The sequence below is a fragment of the Glandiceps talaboti genome, chromosome 6 (assembly GCF_964340395.1).
Source record: "Glandiceps talaboti chromosome 6, keGlaTala1.1, whole genome shotgun sequence".
Lineage (NCBI taxonomy): Eukaryota > Metazoa > Hemichordata > Enteropneusta > Spengelidae > Glandiceps > Glandiceps talaboti.
In genome coordinates, this window is record NC_135554.1 from 5594495 (window position 1) to 5616627 (window position 22133).

Below are 22133 nucleotides of genomic sequence, written 5' to 3' on the forward strand. Positions count from 1 at the left end.
TGAAGGAATTTATTACAGAAGAACTTTGACATGAAAAAGTTGTTCTTTGTACTTTTGTCAAAGTGCAAAAATATCACTTAGGATATATGAAGGAACTGTGCCAAAGTCTTGAGTAACAATAAATTTCTTTTCATACTTTTGATAAAATGTAAGTCTTCATCATTCTAATATCATGGTTTTTAGGTGGCTTTCCTTCATGGTTATCTCCTACATGTATATGTTAATAGGAACCATCACATCACATCACATCACATCACATCACATCACATCAAACTGTCTATTGATTTTTTTTTGTACATGTACATTCTGTATGTAGACTTATACAATACACATTGTACATGTATTATGCATATGTTGATAACTCCTATGTAGTTACAATACTGCCACTGTTTTTTGTTAAGGTTAGGAAGTAGGTAAAAACTATCATGACTTCCCCATGTATTTCATTTTTAATCCCCACCAAAACTGTGGTATATTCTCAATCTGATTAAAATATGGTGTAGGAATAAGGCTAGATTGTATAGGTGTATGTTAGGGAGCTGTCATTAATTACGATGGGGGGGGGGGATTTAGGGGGAGGGGTCACTCAAAGACTGGGGAGTTAAGGGGGGGGTGGGGGGGTGGGGGCTACTCAAAATTTTACATGTCAAAATAGCACCAGAAAAGCATATTAATTCTTTTAGTCCTTGAAGTTCAAAAATCTCTGGGATGTACGTATGTACGTATGTATGCATTTGTATACATGTGTGTGAATGTGTGTGCATGTGGTGTTTCAATGGATCACTCAACCTTAATTTGTATAATGTTTGTAGCACAATTAACAGTTTAATAATGAGTTATGATGACAGTAAAATGGTGGGGGGGGGGTTATGAAAAAAAAATTGTGTCAAGGAAGGGGTTACGAAAGAATTTCAAGCCAGGTAGGGGGGTCACGCAAATTTTGTGGATTTTCGAAGCAATTCCTCCGACCCACCCACCCCCTCCCCCCCTCGGTCGTAAATAATGATGGCTTCCTTAGTAACATGCACATAACAGTACATTTGCTGGAAGGCTCAGTGAAAATAAATCTCTTGTAGACATGCAAATATTATCTACCACTTTGCTTAGGGAAGGAGATAAATCTACATGAGTTCCAAAGTATTTATCAGAGTTCTCATCAACGCTTATATGTTACAAGGTATAGGAATCTGTACAACTACATGTCACAAGATGGTTCCCAAACCTTAGGTAAACACTGAATTATGCCAGGGCTTACAGTACAAATACTTTCAGATAGTGGTTGTCTCTGTCAACTACAACTAGTTTGGCTGGTACATCATTAGTCAATACTAAACCTTGTGGGTTATTCAGTCTATCTTCATCTCTATCAATACGACAGATGAGCCTTCCACTCATGTCAAATTTCTGTACACGGTGTTTGTAATCACTGATATACAGATATCTGTCCTTGTCCATCACTATTCCACATGGACCATACAGCTGACCATCACTTTCACCTGGAATGCCAAACTTGTACAGGAAGTGCTCATCAGCCCTGAAGACCTGGACACGGCAATTCTCACAGTCAGTTACATACAAGATTCCTTGACTGTCAATGTACATGAAGTAGGGTCCTTTGAATTCACCATTCTTATCACCATACTTGCCAAAGGAGTTGATGTAATCTCCATTCTGTCTGTATTTTCTAATACAGTGACTACCTTCCTTGACACTGTCATCCTCTAACTCTCCATCCCAGTCAGTGACATAGACAGTACCATCTAGAGGACTCATATAGATACCTCTGGGATACTTCAGTTCATTTTGTCCAAAGCATCTGACCACATTACCATCTTCGTCACTTACCACTATTTGATTGTTACCATAATCTGCCATGAAGTATTCATCATCAGCTGATATTGCTACATCAATGGGGAGGAAGTTATTCTTAAACTGTGTAAATGTCAACACTTTCTTACATTTCCCATGAATGTCAATAATTTGAATTCTGCAATTCAATGTATCAGCTACCACCATGTCACTGTGTCTGTTCAAAGTGACACCATAAGGATTATTGAAATCTCCAGCATTACTTCCTTCTTTGCCGATAGTTTTCACCAATCCTTTGATGACATGTATCACTAATGGTGATCCTGGTATTGGGTGATCTGCTATCACCATGGTAACTTGATATTCACCATCTATTTCACCATGTATCATCACAGTGTGTGTACCATCTTTGTTGTCAGTTACTGGGATGTCTTCTTGTGACCCATCAGGTTTTCTTACTTTCACTTTCACTTCTTGGTTCGGTATAACTGTCTTACCTCTACTGTCTTTAGTTGTTATCAGTAACTTGACAGATTCACCTTTCACTAGTCTCTTTGGAATGTTTTCAACTGTACACAGATGTGGGCAGACATCATATCTCAGAACTCCCATAGTTCCATCAGTAGTGACATCACTAAAAGATTTGAATGTGACCACTTCCTGTTTAATTCCAAGCTTGGTTTCCATGGCAACTAACTCTTCAATTCGTTGTACAATTGTAGCTTTACTGGACACAAGTTGCGCTGCACTGCCATAGTTGACTAATGCCTCTACATATCCAGATGTACTGATAATGTTTTCATATTTGAATTCTAAATCAGCAATCTGAGTTTCTAATTGTTTGATTTGTAGATGGCAGTCTGTCTTCAACCCCTCTATCAATGTACTCTGCTCTTCTTCAATTCTTCCAATGTGTGACTCCAGTTCTTTGGTACAAATAGCCAGTTCTTTTATACCTGTCTCAATAACCTTGGTATGTATCATCTTTTGTTGGGTCACTTTACCTTCCTCCACTTCAAACTGATCTTTCACTTTCTTGCATAATTCTACAACTATTGTTTTACTTTCATCTACGTCCTTAGCTTTCGCTTTCAAATGGTCAACCATTTTTGACAATTCTTTGGAACACTCATCAGCCACGGTTTGTAGATATCTATGGCTGTGGTCTGGAATACGGTGATCTACTATAGTACAGTCAGAACAGATTGGTACTTGACAGGTATCACAATAAAATCTGGCCTCATTATGAGGATGAACTTTGCAACGTTCAACAGATAAAATGGTGGACTGCATATCATACTTTGTCTTCTCATGTTCTTCCACAGACAGTACTGTATGTGAGCTAGCACGTTTCATTTTCTTGTGAAATAAATTGAGACAACCATCACAGAAATACTGCTCACAATCTCTACAAAAATATGTAGCATCAATTTCTTCACAAAACTCACATTTGCGTTGTGTTTTCTTTGCCTCTTCTGTTCTTTTCTCAACCACCTCCAGTAGTGTGTTCATGAAAAAGTTGTTCTTCAATGCAGCAACTCCACCAGAGGGTATATCCACTTCCTGCTGACATGTAGGACAGTTTAAGATTCCTTTTTTCTTTACAAGTGTCTCCAAACAGTGTAGACAGAATGTATGATGACATGGTAGAAGTTTAGGTAACTTGTATTGCTCCAAACAAATTGAACAAGACAGACAGTGTTCTCCAATTTTATCCAGAATTTCTTCTGGTGTACCTCCAGAGGCAGCCGCCATGACGGCACCCTATTAGAGTCCGAGTACCTGTACAGGACTGGTACATATATATAATGTGACATAGGACTCCCTAAGTTATGAAAGATGAATAACTAGTGTATACTTTATGCAAGACAAGACTGGGACATTACTATGGAAATGTAAATATTTATAATTGAGATAGGGAACCCCAAAACAAATGTCTCCTAAATCAATATTCAAAGTTCATAAGGTCTCTCGTCGTATAAATTCTTTCCCTTTGTTCTGTTACTGTAACTTAAAATAATCAATATTGGACTCAATCCAATGGTATGAGTAGTTGACCAATAAATCCATGTCAGTGCTATTCAAACAGTGAAGTACGTGTTTCATATACATACATGTATCACTGTTCCTACAAAATAACTTTGAAACGAGACTAATTACACTGATACAAGACTTCACTGTAAAATGTTGATATTTTTATAGCACATGTACAATGATTTTATTTTACAAGTGGTCTAAATATCTGGGCTGCAACAAATTATACCAGATGTAAACTGAATGCTTCCAATTCCTATAAAATAACTAAAATCTTTGAAACAAGACTATTACACTGATGCAATACTTTGCCGTAAACTGTTGATATTTTTATGTAGATTTGTGTTGATTTTACATTTAGTCTAGATAGATAAATTGATAATATTATGGCGTCAGAGAAAATTATACTCAGAATAAAACATTTCAGGAAGAGTAGTATTTTGAGAATAAAAAAAAAATATTTTTTTTTATGTTTGAACTGATCACTGAGTGTACATGTATAGTAACTGCATTGTTATGACTTAGAGATCACTTAAACGAGTATTATTGCTAACTTAACCCTTGACCCCTATTGGCGTGATACTCCTAAGGAAGCGGTGCCAATTACCTCCAGATCCAGATCCATACAACCTGGGTTGATTGGGGCATAAATAGTGGTTCAAAGTTTACTCCTAGGACCTTTTAACCATTCAGATATTAACAAATGGCAGTGGTGAGGCTCAAACCAACCACTTGCAGATTTCAACGCCAACCATTTGGCTATCATGACTCCCAGTAAACTAGATTTGACCAAGTAATGTCACTACACACATATCTAAGTCACAAAACAAGGAAATGTAAAATGTGATATACATTTTACATTTCTTTGTTTTGTAACATGATCTTATAACTAATTCATACACAAAAGACTGTGTTTACATCATCCCTTGAGTGTAGAGTTTTATGTCATTGATGATGTCACCAGTATTTCCACATTACGTCAATGTAAACTTTCACATACCTTACCTGATGGCTGGACTGGTGCCACTTTGTCCAGTCCATCAGTTAGATGCAGATCATATAAATACTATAAACAAAGATAAAACAGTTATAATTACTAATTAAAGATTTCTCAAAACATTTCAACTATGGCAGTTTTTGAAAGTGTGAAGATTTAGTGTGTGACAGTGAGCCTGATAAAGATCATAATTAAAGTATATTCTACTACTCACTTTCTCAATTTAAAATATTATAGAACTCATCAATATCAAAAAACCAATACCAGTTATTTTTAATCAGATAACATTGGCTAATATTGGGGGGGGGGGAGTGGTCATGGGTAGGATGTAATCAGGTGGTGATGGGGTTCTATGAAAAAAATTCTTCTATATTTCAGTAAAGTTCTATAACAATTATCTATGATATTCTACGCTGAAACAGAAAACTTTCTTTTATGTATATTCACCACTTTTATGAGATGAAACTAAGATGAAAACTGGTCAGAAAAGACCATACAGGCAACAGAGACCATAGTTTTCATTTTAGTTTCATGTCCATTACGTGTAACAATACTATATACTATGTTACATGTCTGTCATGTGATATCGTGTAGTTATTACTTAATAATACTAATGTCCTGGTATAATGTGCTGGTATAGTGTCCTGGTATAGTGTGCTGGTATAGTGTCCTGGTATAGTGTGCTGGTATAGTGTCCTGGTATAGTGTGCTGGTATAGTGTCCTGATATAGTGTCCTGGTATAGTGTGCTGGTATAGTGTGCTGGTATAATGTCCTGGTATAGTGTGCAAGGCTTTGTAAGTGGTACATTATTGAGTGTACAAACGTTTTACTGATACGTCTGAAAGTACTTTTATATAAAAATTATGATGAAGATTCGTCTATGCAGGTGAACAGTTACAAATAAATTAAAACTTTGTACTGCACCAAAAATACTTGGATAAATCCTAGCTTTCCAACTGAGTCTTCAGGTTTAATTCAGCGGTTTAAAGCTAGGAATTATCCCAAGTATTTTGGTGCAGTACAATTTATCTGTTACTTTTACATAACCTTGACTAAACTATGATAACATTTATAAATCTTATGTCAATAGACAAGTCTTCATCTTCTGGCAATGTCAGAACAGTTGATAGCATAATACTACTAGCAGTTTCCTTGCATCCTAAAGTATGATGTCAATCATCCACACTACCAACACTCTCACGCACACATAAACTCACATTTGAAGTTTTACATTATTACCATAACCATGACATAATCAGTGTTCTAGGGAACAACCCCATGCAGTTATGCCCTGTTATCAGGTAGGGCTAATTAATGGACCACAAATATTGACAATGTATGTGTGTTGATATATAGTGTTAAACATCTTCAATCAACTCCTGGCTGTAACTTCAGTCTGAGCACTGTTAACATGAGAAGAGGCATATAAATGGAGAAATGACTGATGTGCATGTTATCGTAAGGTTGTTAAATTGCCTGGGTATATATGAGTTGGTTTAATTCTAAGACAAGACAGATGGGGTTTGAATACCATTCTGTTAGTGGAGTGTATTTTTAATGAACAGTAAAACTTACTTGTGCTGTTTCTTCTCTTTCCTCTTTGCCTTGTAACTTGTCAATAGAATTCTTTATTTCCATAATATTATTTAAAATAACATTTCTTTCACCAGCATCACCACTTCCTTCTGTTTTCGTCTCTCTGTGAAATAATACATATGTAACATTAACTATCTAATAATTAGAAATTTATCATTTTGAATTTTAATTTTTTGGTGTCCATAATGTCAATATGAGGACCATCCACCAAACCATAGCTTAATGAGGATGCCACTTCAGGTAATAAAGGTATTTTCATAAACTTTGGCTACAGGAGAGTGGTTTTATAATATCACATCTCATAAATTTCATTCGATTGCCAAGAAACACCAATTTGAAATTGAAACTATTATTCACTTCCTCTGTTCTTTCAGTGATACACCATTGCATGATGGGTCTTAGCAGACATGAATATTTATTTGATGCACACTGAATATGTATGACTTCTAAATGCTTATTACTTTCAGATAAATGGTGTATTGTGCATCTAGTAAATATTCAAAACTTTTGCACTAGTAAAAGTTTTTTCAAGCAAACATATACACACGTAACACGCACAAATACACACACACACATACATACGTACATACATACATACATACATACATACATGCATGCATACATGCATATACACACATACAAATGTTCATACACACATACATACACACACACGCACACACACACACACACACTCACATGACGAACACTTATGGCTATAACATTTATTTGTGCAAATAAACTGTCAGTGATTCATTACATTATCAGAACCTCACCTCTCTTTCTGCATGGTAATCACTAACGCTTCTGCAGCTTTATACAAAGCCAGGGAATCTTCCTTAGACACCCTCTCTATCACAGATCTTCCAACTTTCATCCTGAGTTCTTCCAGAGTTTCAGAGATTCCTGATTTCACCACAACTTCCTTCCACATAGGATTAGTACAATTCACTTGATACGGAATCAAATGAAAGTACATGGGTTTCCTTGGTAACAATGACAACTGAATTGGAAACAGCACTCTAGTACTTTGCGTACTACGATGGCGAAATAACGCAATGTGAAATTCTTCAATTTGGCTCCTAGATTCAATGTAGTGAGGAGACAGCAAACAAACCACTTTCCCAGCTATTTCCAAAACACTCAGTTGAGTGTGATCCGAAGAAACTACATCGTTTATGACTAATTTGGGTAAATATTGTTTCAATATTGCAGTGAATAGCTTGGCATACTTCTGATCACTTTCTGCAAAGCTAACTGCAACATCACAACATATTTGTTGTGGATTCTTGTTACTTTCTTCCCCAGTCTTCATCAGTGCTATTGTTGCTTCTCTTAGTCGAGTTTTATTAATTGATCCATACGTCTTTGGGAATACCAATTGTTGATACTTCTCACAAAGTTCATCAACATTTATTACCATGTCATTCTGATTTACAAAAATAAATTGAAAAACTTCAAAAACTTCATCTAGTATTGATTAATGCTATCAACGTGCATACGATTTTTAATAATAAAATAGCACCTCTGTCACTTACTTTGAAATCTTGTTAAGAAATTCTACTGCACTTTTTTGGGATTTCTTGCAAAGGTTCATGGGAAAACTATTATATAATATTAAGACATTCATTGTTAAGTTTTGTATTTGTCAAGACAAAGATTGTAGTAAATGTGATGTCATCACCAGAGATTTTCCCATAAACCATTGCAGGAATGATGTCATCACCAGAGATTTTCCCATAAACCATTGCAGGAAATGCCCAAAATGGCTGAACACATGTCAAGTGCAGTAGGGCTTCTTTACAAGGATTTATATTTCAATAACTTACTAGGGCACTATTTTATCACTAAAATCATAGATAAGTTGATAGCATTAGTAGTGTACTAAAAGCATAAATAGTCTGACTGGACTTTTCTTTTAAAAGTCATCAACTTTTGCTGTTAAGTTTGTTCAAGAAAACTCAAACCCATTCTGAGTTAAAATCTAGAATGATGAGAGTCATCATCTTTGGATAGAGAATCAATGATCTCAAACTCTAGCCAATGCATTATGTTACTTCAAATGATCACCAAACTTTTGGATGAGAAATTCATAAATTGTTGATTTCCTTGAAAAACAAAATAGTGAACTACCAAATTACTGTATGTACGGCTCTTTTTGAAGAAGCTTGCCCAAGCTATTGAATGAACTATCAGGATCAGTAAGCCCGATCACAAGGTTTCATGTTGAGATAGACACAAAAAAGATAAACACACAAACATCACTTACACAGTGTGGACTCTTTATTTAGTTAATGATATAAACAGTAACTGCATACACACTACTACACAAGGTGTAATCAGTTGAAGTTCAAACAAAATCCATTGTCATCAGCCAGTGAAAGTTGGTAGAATCTGTTATAAACAGTAACTGCATACACACTGCTACAATTACAATAGACATGAGGTATATAATTTCTTGACGTTCAAACAAAATCCATGGTCAGTAGCCAACTGAACTGTTACTGTTTATATCATTAATTAAATAAAAGAGTCCACACTGAGTAAGTGGTGTTTGTGTGTTATCTTTTTTGTGTCTCTCTCTCAACATGAAACCTTGTGATCAGTCTCACTGATCTTGATAGTTCGTTTAACCATAGACAGTGGAGGGGATGTCTATGGTTTAACAGCTTGGGCAAACTTCTCTGAAAAGAAGTGTAATTACAACAGTAACAGGTGAGGTTGGCCGATTCAAGTTATTTTTGATATTCAAACAAATTGGTCTATTAGGTATACTCTTCCTCAGTATTCTGTTTTCAGTGAATCTATAGCCTGTTGTGTCATATCAGTATAACATGTAGCATTGTCTCATGAGAAGATAATATGGTGACATACCTTTGGAGGTTGTAAGCTGGTTAGAGTGATGCCATCTTTATCTTCCAACATATCAATGATCTGAGTACAGAGTGGATTAAAGTCCCCCTCTGTTGACAACTTCCTGCAATCAGCCACTGGTAGTTGGGTAAACTCTGTAGATGGTGATGTGAGATCACTTACACAGATTGGTAACAAATGTAACTGGTGTTCCTAACAAAACATATGAACAAACCAGAACATAACCATGTATGCGGGCATGATACAGTTATTTTGAAATTCTATTCAATATGTTGGCCCTCTCAATGGAATTCGATATGCGTAAATATGGAAGTACACAATGAACTTCATTATTGCAAGCACTTGTGATTGTAGACAACTTTTTATACTTTTTAAGTAAAGTCTTTTACTTTTCAGTGTTTTTGTTTTTTGTTTTAGTGAGTAGCTTGAAAGCTTTAAAACTCAACTTCTTGAGTTATGGTAGAAAGACAAATTTGGATATTTGATTATAAAATATTTTGGAGATATGACATTTATGAGACAAAATGTGTATTTTTAGGACAATTAATATGGCTGCCATTTTATCATTTTTTTTTATCATTATTATTTATTTTTATGTTTGACGTTTGTGCAATGTTTGGTTGACATTGAGTCATAGGTGTTAGAGATAAGACTGTCCATGGACGGATGGACAGCCAGACAGACAGACAGACAGACAGACAGACATGCCTCGTTCATATAGCCTACCACTGGGGCTACTAAATTAATGTAAAATAACTCGTGTAAAATTTGTAACTACTAACCTTAGCCGAGTGTTTGGCCAGTGCTAGATTATATTCTTCTTGACAGACTGGTGATTGTAAATATTCAGGAGATAAACAAGCAATCATACATCTACTACCATCAATGGCTTGGTATAGAGTCTCCTGCCAGGCTGTACCTAAAAGTCAAATATTGTGGAATATAACAGTTCATTTTATGATAAGTTTAATAACAAAATTTTAGGATGAATCTATGTGAATTAATTATCTGATATTAACAAGTTGATTCTCAGTTGTTTCTCAAATCCATATATAATGGCTACACTTTAAATTGTACCAACTGAGTTTATTAAGCTTCTAATGTGTTCAAGTGAAAATACTTAAGTACATATACCATAGACTGTAAGATACATCCTGCCGTTCTGCCCTCACCAGCCTTATCTCAGGGGTTGACCCGATGTGTGAGGGCGCCCCATCACGGTGTACCTTACAGACTATACATACCATAAAACCTTGATTAAACTAGTCTAGTATAATGTCAATATACGGCTTTCTAGTATTAGAAAATTTGACTGCATATATTATGGTTTTCTCAACATTTTTTTTATATGTATAGTATTTAAACTCATAATGTCACAGGATCATTTATAAAAATAATGTCTTAATACCAGGTTTGTGTTCAGTCAATAGCAAGTAAGTAGAATGCGGCAAGTATCTTTTTTTTTACAGCAAAAATTACACTTTAAAACACTAAAACACAGCTTGAATGTCTACATCTACATCTACACTAAATCTTGTCAAAGCCTATATATTCAGCAACTGGACCAGGGTGCTAGCTACCAACTAAACACACCTACATACATCTATACTCTACGATAAATTAGTGTCACAAGTAAAGTGCGAGCAATTGATTTTGTTATCCTTGAATTGCTGTATTGTTGGAAGTTCTATGATGTGATCAGGTAGTTTACCCCAGTCCTTCAATATCCTTGGGAAGAAGCTGAATCGATACAAGTGACTATTTGGCAGAAGGGGATAGGTAGACAACAAAACTACATAAATTTAGTAGGTTAGACACCAAATTCAATCTCACAATAAATTAGAAGTTATGGATAACAATATAAAATATGGGGGTGCTAACCTGACAGGACAAAATATGAATGCAAAGTTAGACATAGAAATGATACTACATGGAAACCTGTTTTGAACTCCTGAGAAGACGACATATAAATGGACATGACAGTCACAAACCATTAGCGGTCCAAGTGCAACAAACCCGAGGGCTTGCCTGGCGAAAACGGGTGTCATAAAAGTTGTTTGCATCTCTAAAGCTGTTTGTAGCGTTACTTATAATAGCCTAATAAATTGATAACAACTGATATAAGACGGAGATAAGGTTTGCCTCAATTGCAGTCCATGCAGACGGCCGAATAGAGGTTTTACAGCTGTTTACTTGTGTTATGTAAGAGCCCATCATCACATGTGTAAATATTGGTACTCTTTGATAACAAGTCCACTTGCTTGGCTAATGGCTTGTCCCAGTAATGACAAATAGACGTAATAATGATATTTACCTGTTTTTAACTCCTGAGTGTCAAAGAATATTTTAAGATCTGGTTTGATTGAAGTCAGTGACTTCAGAATGAGAGCTGCTTTATCTGCATTTTTGTGTGAATACGATATAAAGACGTCATAATTGAACTTGACCTGTAGTGATTTCACCGTCCTTTCACTACTACACACCACAACTGATGATAATGATAATCCAATTATTAATTGCTCACATCCTTTCTCTATCTTTTTTACTTCATGGTGTCTGTATGGATACAATCAAAACATAATAATCACCATTCACTATATGCTATATTAGGGTCATCAGAAAGACAAAAGATTTCATAGTTTGGCCACTTGGAGTGCTATTCAGAAGCAGTGTTAAAATTTGACCAAGGTGTCTGTATGCATTGATATAACCACAACGAATCACAACAAGTCATGTACATTATGTATTAGCTGTATAATGTGTATGCCATAAACACTTCTGCCTCAATCACAATGATTTTTTTTTTAATTTCTAACTGCAAACAAATTTGATTACAGTTATGTAACATATAACTATAAACTTTTGTTCAAATACTTTAATTCACAGTTAATTTTATCAATGAACAGTGCAATAAAATATCGGAATCATCCAATATTTTGACAACTGACAGCCATGTTCATCTGGAAATGAGGTCATGGACACCTAAGAAAAGATGTGGAATGCAATCAAACTTGATCCCAATGTAATGATTGCTGAATGTATCAACATATAACAAACACAATGATTCCAAGACAAATATGAGCTTTTGTTTCAACTGGTTTGCAGAGAAGCACAGTTTTGTTTACTAAAGTATACAAACTGTATACATACCTACAGCACTGTATACATAAACCTACATCACTGTATACGGCATGTACATAAACCTACATCACTGTATACATACCTACATCACTGTATACATACCTGCATCACTGTATACATACCTACATCACTGTATACATACCTACATCACTGCATACCTACCTACATCACTGTATACATACCTACATCACTGTATACATACCTACATCACTGTATACCTACCTACACCACTGTATACATACCTGCATCACTGTATACATACCTACATCACTGTATACATACCTACAGCACTGTATACATACCTACAGCACTGTATACATACCTACAGCACTGTATACATACCTACATCACTGTATACATACCTACAGCACTGCATACCTACCTACATCACTGTATACATACCTACACCACTGTATACATACCTACATCACTGTATACCTACCTACACCACTGTATACATACCTGCATCACTGTATACATACCTACATCACTGTATACATACCTACAGCACTGTATACATACCTACATCACTGTATACCTACCTACATCACTGTATACATACCTACATCACTGTATACATACCTACAGCACTGCATACCTACCTACATCACTGTATACATACATACACCACTGTATACATACCTACATCACTGTATACATACCTACACCACTGTATACATACCTACATCACTGTATACATACCTACACCACTGTATACATACCTACATCACTGTATACATACCTACATCGCTGTATACATAAACCTACATCACTGTATACATAAACCTACATCGCTGTATACATAAACCTACATCGCTGTATACATACCTACATCACTGTATACATACCTACATCGCTGTATACATACCTACATCACTGTATACATAAACCTACACCACTGTATACATAAACCTACATCACTGTATACATACCTACATCACTGTATACATAAACCTACATCGCTGTATACATAAACCTACATCGCTGTATACATAAACCTACATCACTGTATACATACCTACATCGCTGTATACATACCTACATCACTGTATACATACCTACAGCACTGTATACATACCTACATCACTGTATACATACCTACATCACTGTATACATACCTACTTGTACACCAACTATACATATACCCACATCACTGTAATGTGTATACATACCTACAGTCAAAGTACTGTACTAGTCCCATGTATGTAGGCATTTGAGTCAGATCTTCCACATAAAACGGTGCCAACATATCACGTTTTGTTAGTCTGTTACAACATAATGCTATGTTATACTGCTCCATACATCGTGTTGATGTTAGGTAGGCTGGGCTTAACACTGTCAACAAGAAAAACAAAACAAAATTCAATGTTTGGTTTTTTGTTTAAATTTTGCAACTATTTACTAACTTAATAATCATATTTAAGTCACTTAGTAGTAGTATAAACATTCCTAGGTTAAAAATGTCAAATTAATTTTCAAGGAATTAATTTTTCAATGGAAAGTATATAATTACCGTCCTGCTTAGCTTGGGCAACAAATTCATCAAATCAAGTTTAAGGGGTATAGTCTAAAATAGTTTTGGCTTTAGATTGTTGTAGGTTTATTTTACAGTCTGCTCAAATCATCCAATTAGCTGTAGTATGCAGTATGCAGTATATCATTGCTAGGTATTGACACAACGTTTGCCTTTCACACAGAAAACTTTACACTATGAAATAATATGGAGATGTAATTGTTTTGCTCTAAGTAATTATGTCATTGAATCATTGGTGTATAATTTGTGATGGTACGGTATTTTCAACAGTGTAAACACATGGTTCTAAATGCAAAATAAAGTTGGTTGTTGACATTGAAGGTGCTATTATGTTGACAGATAAAAGAACAAATTAGAAGCAAATTTCAGTAAAATTTTGATTGAAATTTCACAGGCAAAATGAGCTGCAGCTACTGTGGCATTGAAACAAGTAAACTATAAATTGTAAACTATAAACTCTATAAGGTCATGTGTACTGAATAGTGGGTCAATCTGTTGACTAAGACTGAAGAACTGTGCAGTTGAAAATTTCAGGTAAAATTTTCAAGTTGTGTTTTGAACAAAAGTTAAATTCAATACTATGGGGTTTACCAACATGGCTGAATGTCCATTTTTACTATAAATTGTGCTTACCACAAATCACTTTAGTGCAAGCAATCATAACTTGGTAGATATTCTCCTGCCATACTTCATCCACGTCCAGATCCTGTTTTTCCATAAATATTTTGATGTCTTTATTTTTCTTGGATAGACAGTCTTTGATCAATGTTGCCGTCTGACTGTCTTTTTCAGTGAATGACAGGTAAACATCATACTCTATGGGTACCTCCTAGACGACAAAGAACAAATAGACAGATGAGTATTAGAAATACATAAAGTGGCCGTGTGGATGACATTTGGGTAATTATTTGGATTTTTTTAATTCTTAAGACAACTCTACTGTGTTTTCATACTTGGAAAAACAATGTCACGGAAAATTGCATTGACCATGTCTGTGTTTGTAACTCAATAAATCACAAAAAGCTACTAAAACACGGTGTAAAGAATTTGTTATTGTACCATGGATGGTTTATGCAGCTTGTGTGTGTATTTTGACATGGTGATAAATTTACATCTATTGTCTATTGCTGTGATTATTGTACATGTACATGTATATTTAGCAAGGGAGTATGTAAAGCAGGCGAGACATAAAATAAAACCCATATCATGTATACAACTGTTGGTATGTTCAAATTTCTCACGGCATTCTTCAGTTGAATGGCATGTATTTTTGGTCAACTGAAATTATAACGATTTTGTTGAAAAGGAAATATTTGTTATTTGTTTACAGCAATGTGGAGACGAGTGGAAACTTGGGAATGGAAACAATGCGTTTATCTAATAGATATATGTTGGGATTATATGTATTCCCTATACCAATACAATATCCTGGTAAAATGTAATAAATATCTTATCTGTTTATTATGTATGGTTATGGTGGTTTGTTAATTTATGTGAGAATATGTTGAACCCGGGCAGATTCACACTTTTGAAAGTGATTTTCATAACTATAGAGTAATGTTTACTCGACACTACCATTCAGACAATGGGAAAGGGTCCATTACTGATCTGTTTTTTCCTTGTCTGTGATTATATGTACAATAACAATTAAGTTGATATTTGCCAAAAATCTACAGATAAACATTTCCACCAAGTCATAAATAAGTATCAGTACTATGCTTCCAGTCTAAAATAAATTTGATTTATGTCAAAAATTTGCAGAAAACTAACAATTTCTCTCAAAAATTTTGGCGGGAAAAACATTTTTTTATTTTCATGTCAAAAATAAATATTATTGCTATGCTTCTAGTTTGATATAAAGTTGACAAATGCAAAAAACAAGAATTTAATCCACACAGTTTACACATCAATCCACGATAATGGTGGAAAAATGTTCTATGCAAAAATTTCTGATATTCTACAAGATAATTTATACAATCTACCTTTGGTAAGAACTGCTGCAGTGTATACTTCTCCTTCAGTTCTGTAAATAGCTGACAAATATCTTGGTATCGTTCTTTGATTGTCTGTGATGGTTCTCCTGACAACACATTTGCATATAATACTATTTTCAGCTTCTTGAGAGGGAGACCAGCCTTGATCCAATTCACGGCGCCCTCTATCATGCTTTTCAGCATAGTCTTCTTTGGGAATCCCTATGGAAACAGAGGTAAGTAAAGAAATCAAGCCATATTCACCACATCAGATTTGAATCAGATGTATTGAATCATATTTCATCATTTCTAGTAAATGTGAGATCTGATGGTGTCAAATTTAGGCAAATTAAAGGAACAAATTAGGGACATAATTTTTGGGTATACCCTTAAAAAGTGTCCATATGGATGAGAATATATTTTGGATTTTTAATTTATAAAACAAGTTTACTTAAGTATGTTTTTCTACGTGAATAAACAATGTAAAATACCATATACCAAGTCTTTGTTCTTAAATCAATAAATTGCAAAAAAGATACAGAAAGTGTAAAATGTTTGTTATTGTACGTATAATAACAAACATTTCACACATTTTTTTTTAATGTTTTGCAATTTATTGAGTTACAAGCAAGGCCTTGGTATAGGTTATTTTACATTGTTTTTTCAATTAATGTTGTTTTATAATATATTAAAAATCCAAAAATAAATACCCAATTCTCATCCATATGGCCACTTTAAATTATCACTGAAATCAGGATTGTATGGAAACTGCACATTTTCATACCAGACATAAACACTGATGTAGTAATTATCAAACATACCTGATCTCCAGTTGTAAGCAACGGTGTTATAACACTACCACCTTTATCAGCCAAGATTGAGATTATCAAACGTACCTGATCTCCAGTTGTAAGCAACGGTGTTATAACACTACCACCTTTATCAGCCAAGATTGAGACCAAACAACGAAACACATCACCAACCAACTCTCCTGGATGGCCACGCATTAATCTACAAACAACGTTATACAGAAATTAAAAAAATACATTTTAGTTATTATAATCATACTGATAATTTGATATTGAAATTTGTATCTTTAAACTTTAAATATGTATAAAACAACTATTTTACATCAATTTTACTAAATTAGTAATTTAATTGTGTAATATGTATAGACTAGTTACACAAGACAACAATTTCTCAAAATGAACACTAGAGGGCAGGTGAAAACAGGCAATATGGTGATGCTAATGAACTCAACTTGAAATAATATTGGAAATTATGATAATTAAATTTCATTAAAATACAAATCAATGGTTAAACGTCTCATCAATCATTACAAGGGCACAATCTGCTTACGGTAAACTTTTTCCTTTACAGCTGGGTTAGCTGTAATTGGAGTATAATTGTCTAGATCAGACAATTAACAGACCAACAAAGTATTCATTAAAAATTGTTAAAATACCAATAATTCCACTTTGACAATTGTACATGTCAATATGAGGTTAATTTATCCATAAGTAGTACAGTAATGGATTGAAATCATAATCACATTGTGTTGCTGATTTTAAGGGGTGGACCCAATAATCAAGTTTTTGGATTTATTGAACCATATTATGCATACAGCTACACACAACAACAACAAAATTACTGACAGGTGATTCAATACTGTTTGGGATGTACAATACTATGAGTAAGTTGTTGTATCTAACAAAAAAGTTAAAATAAAAAAATAAAAAAAAAAGTTTACAGCTAGTGAAGCTTTAATCTAAATCAACTTTTGCATAAATTGTTCCATATGTAAAAGTAATATACAAAATGTAGACCTGACAAACTATTTATTTCACTTGACCAAACACACATATTTGATTATCATACAAACAGTACATCTACATTGTCTGGTTTCTTGACTCACTTTCTGTATTCAAAGCATAGAAGTCTTCTGTAACTGTATTTATTTGGTAATGGCTTAGACCACCAACAACTGTACAACTTTCTCAGATCTTCTTCTTTATCTTTGGCTAAATCTTCAACACTCAACTTTAATTCTCTCTCCAATGCACCAATCAGAGACATTGGGGTGGGAGAGTAATCACCTGCCAATCAAAATGAAATACACCAATCAGAGACAAGGACTTTAGAAAGTTAGGAGAGTATATCATTTGTCAATCAAAGAAATACAGCAATCAGAGACAATGGCTCAGGAAGTTTAAGAGAGTAATACATATAAGGATCTCCTAAAATATGATTTCCTTGACTGAGACAATTTTGTAGAGATGATATGTTAAACATGACATATGAGGTTTTCAAACATGTAGGAAACATACCATCAGGCATCTATGATTGAAACATGTGGCAACTGTAAAACTGTGTCTTATAAGCCTGAGGGCTGGGTGTGGCTCTTTCTTTGTATACTAATGTAGCCCATAAACCTACAGTGAATTTCACAATACCGTTCAGCTTTTCTGTATCATACAACCACACAGAAACCAATAAGAAACTGGACATGCTACACTTTAAGATAGCAAGATTGAATGAGTACAGTTTCTTGCTACATTTTGTCTAAGTGAAATGAACTACACATGCCACCATAGACATATCTAGACATCAAATGAACACTGCAAAGGACATTTACGTATCCTTCATCGGGTGTTTGATTCTAAGAAGAACATTGGAGCCTGAATGTCTGCATGGAGTTGCTATACATTTAAGTGGTTTATTTCATTTAGACTAAATGTAGCAAAAGGTGCAATCTTGCTATTGAAGTATGGATTATGCGTTCCTTTTTGGTTTCTGTGTGGCTGTATCATCAAACAGAAAAGCTGAACAGTGTTGTGAAATTCACTGTAAGTGTAATGTAAGTCCCTATCTTTAAATCAGGAGACAAGTGTAATGTGGTTATAACTACAAACCAGATTCTCTCAGTGTCTACCATAAGCAAAGTATTCGAAAAACTTGTTCATCATAATCTTTTTCTACACGTGAAACACAGTCTTTCTGTTAGTCAACACGAGTTTATGGAAAAACGTTCTATCCAAACTAACCCAGTTGAATACATGGATTTCCTTGCCAGTGTCATCAATAATTGTGGTCAAGTCGATGCTGTTTATAAATGTATTTAGTAAAAGATAAGAGTTAGTCACAAACTATTTATGTATAAATTAGAGCATTATGACTTTAACGGGTTAATTTTAAACTGGCTAAGGATTCATGAAAAAATCATCAAATTTCTTTGTTTGAAACCAGGATCATTTTTAACTGTCATAATAAGCAATTTCTCAACAATAAAAAAATTCTCAACAATAAAAATAAAAACCATGAACTAAAACTCCGACCTACCTACCCTATTTTTTTTTAAATTTGTTCCTAAACAATTTATTTCACAGCTCTGTTTAACTGCATGAGTCTTGGTTCTCATCCTCAATGTGAAGATAAAACTTTTTTTTTCATGAACCGTTGAACTTCATAGAACGGTATTAAAACATCCTTCTAAGGCTTGCATAAGGTTTCGCTATTAGTTCCAGTCCACAATGGACATACATACACATAACGCTATCATCAACTACGTGAACTGTTCAAATACACCGGTGAAGTCTTACCTCGGAAGGCCGAAACCAATAAAACATCGACTTCATCTTTCTTCTTCAGCTTTGTGATATCACCAAAACATAACTCAATCACACTCTCTCCACTTTCTGTTAAAATCTTGATCGTGTCTTCTGTAAATATGCCAGCCATGTTTCAGTCGTCTTCTTAGCGTCCTTTTGGTTATAATCTACTGTTCGGCATGCGATGATTCATATATTTACAGAAACATCGCTATCGATATTAGAGTTGACATTGTCATAGATATATATAGTATATAATACATGTACACTAGCAATATTCCGTTGGCGTAGCTACCAATCGCGATATCGTCGATGCTGATGCACATCGAATAACGCCACATACGGTGACCTCTTTAGGGGTCAACATCATTTGTTTTGTCATCAGGATCTCAAGATTTGAAGAACTCACCTCGACCGCATAGGTGTTTATTATTTTTGAACGATGGTTACATTCGTATGTGGTAGTTGATACCAGAGAAGAGAGCTTAACTATGACAAGATTGGATCAAGTCGTACTTCTACTTCTTTTGATATCTGTAACTACGTCAACAGGTGGGATAACATTATTACTTAGTTTTGTTTAGTCCTGCTTGCATACGGAGTAAGTCGTCCATTCGGTGTTGTGTGAAACGCGTGCACCGTCTGTAAGCAGGACTAAGTTTTGTTGTATCGCTCTTCCTCTCATCAGTATTACTGTACTTCCAAGGCCTGCTTGCACACGTGCACACGGAGTAATTCGGGACTCGATTCTGAAATCCATACTCTCAATCATGACGAGTCTCCATCCATCCATCCATCCATGGATACTTCCATGATTGACTACATACATGTACATTTGTGTATGACACATTGCTTATTCAGTTCAATTTTATCATATACTCTCTTATTGATACTGAATTTGATCACATTACTCTCTGCTAATGTGTATTGTGAATGTCACAAATTGACAGAGATCGATCGATCGACTGATTGATTGGTTTACTGATACTGCTTATATAACTGACTTTCAGGAACAAATTTATCATTTTCAAAGACTGAGTTTTGAGATACTAATGACATGACAGACACTACATCTCCATATTGTCATCATGATGGATACCAGATTATCTAGTGAGATACACTGTACTCATCTAGTCTAGATGCTACTAGTGGCATTGAATCATCTAGTCTGACACCCCTCCCCCCCCCTTCCCCTTCCCCATAAAGTGAGATCATCAGATTCAGTGTAGGATAGTGCTAGACTACATGGGTACAAGATTCCACAATTGAATTAACATTTAGAGCTGCACTGACTGACAACTGGAACGTATTTTGAAACTGTTTTGTTAACCACAATGGCTTTCTAATAATATCATATACTCCTTGAACAGTATTGAATCACAATGTACTGTTCAACCAAATATGTTTACCCATACCATAGGGGATTCACCTGTGTGTAAACATATTTGTGGTACATACAAATCAATTTCTGGGCCTGCATGCACCCAAAAGTCAACACCCAAATAATCATGATTTCACCTCATTACTACACTATACTTCTGTATAAAATAGACCTCTAATTGACATGTACAATGTCTATTTAGTGATATTTTAACAATTTTTAGTGTTGGTTGATCAAACAAAATAATACCCCAGTTACAGCAAGTATAGCTTTAAATAATGTTGATACTCACACTGTATAAAACTATTGGTAGTATAATTTTGTCAAAATTATTACCTGTCCCACTTTTTACACATCAAAATTCTCAATTTTCATCATCATCAATACTTTCAACACCCTTCATTTCAAGATATTCAAAAAGTATAAAAATCATGATCTATTGGAATAATTAATGTCTTGAACACATATTGTCTTTATTTCTTAAAAAGAAGGGAAAAAAGAAGATGTAAATGAAGATGGTGTTGATGGAGAAGTGATTATAGAGGAAAGGGAAGAGATATTTGAAAAGACCAGTTCCAATGATAACAATGCAATTACACATACAAGACTTGTCGCAGTCACTGAACTCAGTAGATTTCAACAAATTGCATTACAGTATTACATTAAACACACATCACAACAACCACTCTGTGTTCTTTTCATAGATGATACTAACACTAACGGTAAGTTTCATTCAGTCTTTTTTTCTTCATATTTTTGAAGACTAAAGTAAGTTTGCTCTGAAATATAAAATATTGTGAGTATTATAACATAATGACAAATTATCCTGACTGTGCCAGCTGATAAATATGTCATATGATAAATTGAAAAAAAAAAAAGATAAAAATTTATGCACAGATATTAGAACGACTGGCCATTTTGTTTGCTATGGTTTGGTAGCCCTGGTAACATAGGAGAATATCTGGTAAAACTTGCATAGATATCCATACCATGTACTATAGATTTTGGTGGGAAACCACACACAGAACTTTTACCTACTTGCCTCCCTGAACAAAAAAATGTCAGCCTTACTCACCCAAGTCACTCATTATATCAAAATAAGAATGTATGTTACCATTCTGTATACTAGTAGTAGCAGTTTCTCTACAAACACAATTTATTAAAATCTAATTTGTTAGATGAATTTC

General features: G+C 34.6%; 1 protein-coding gene and 1 long non-coding RNA gene across 2 annotated transcripts in view; both read right to left on the minus strand.

The window, feature by feature from the left end:
• LOC144436417 (uncharacterized) overlaps positions 1-6438 on the minus strand; it is a 30917-nt gene extending 24479 nt beyond the window's left edge. Inside the window, exons 1-2 of the long non-coding RNA XR_013480957.1 lie at positions 6418-6438; positions 4844-4909 (exon numbers count right to left, since the gene is read on the minus strand). This is a non-coding gene — a long non-coding RNA (uncharacterized LOC144436417). The remainder of the gene's footprint in view (positions 1-4843; positions 4910-6417) is intronic.
• LOC144436423 (E3 ubiquitin-protein ligase TRIM45-like) lies at positions 1252-3584 on the minus strand. The gene has a single exon (XM_078125222.1). It carries the CDS (start codon positions 3562-3564, stop codon positions 1252-1254), a length of 2313 nt encoding a protein of 770 aa, XP_077981348.1. The 5' UTR covers positions 3565-3584.
• Positions 6439-22133: the final 15695 nt, after the last annotated feature.

Bases quoted from the DNA above. Each gene is read 5' to 3' on its own strand.
- LOC144436423 (XM_078125222.1), bottom strand. From the start codon at position 3,564: ATGGCGGCTGCCTCTGGAGGTACACCAGAAGAAATTCTGGATAAAATT.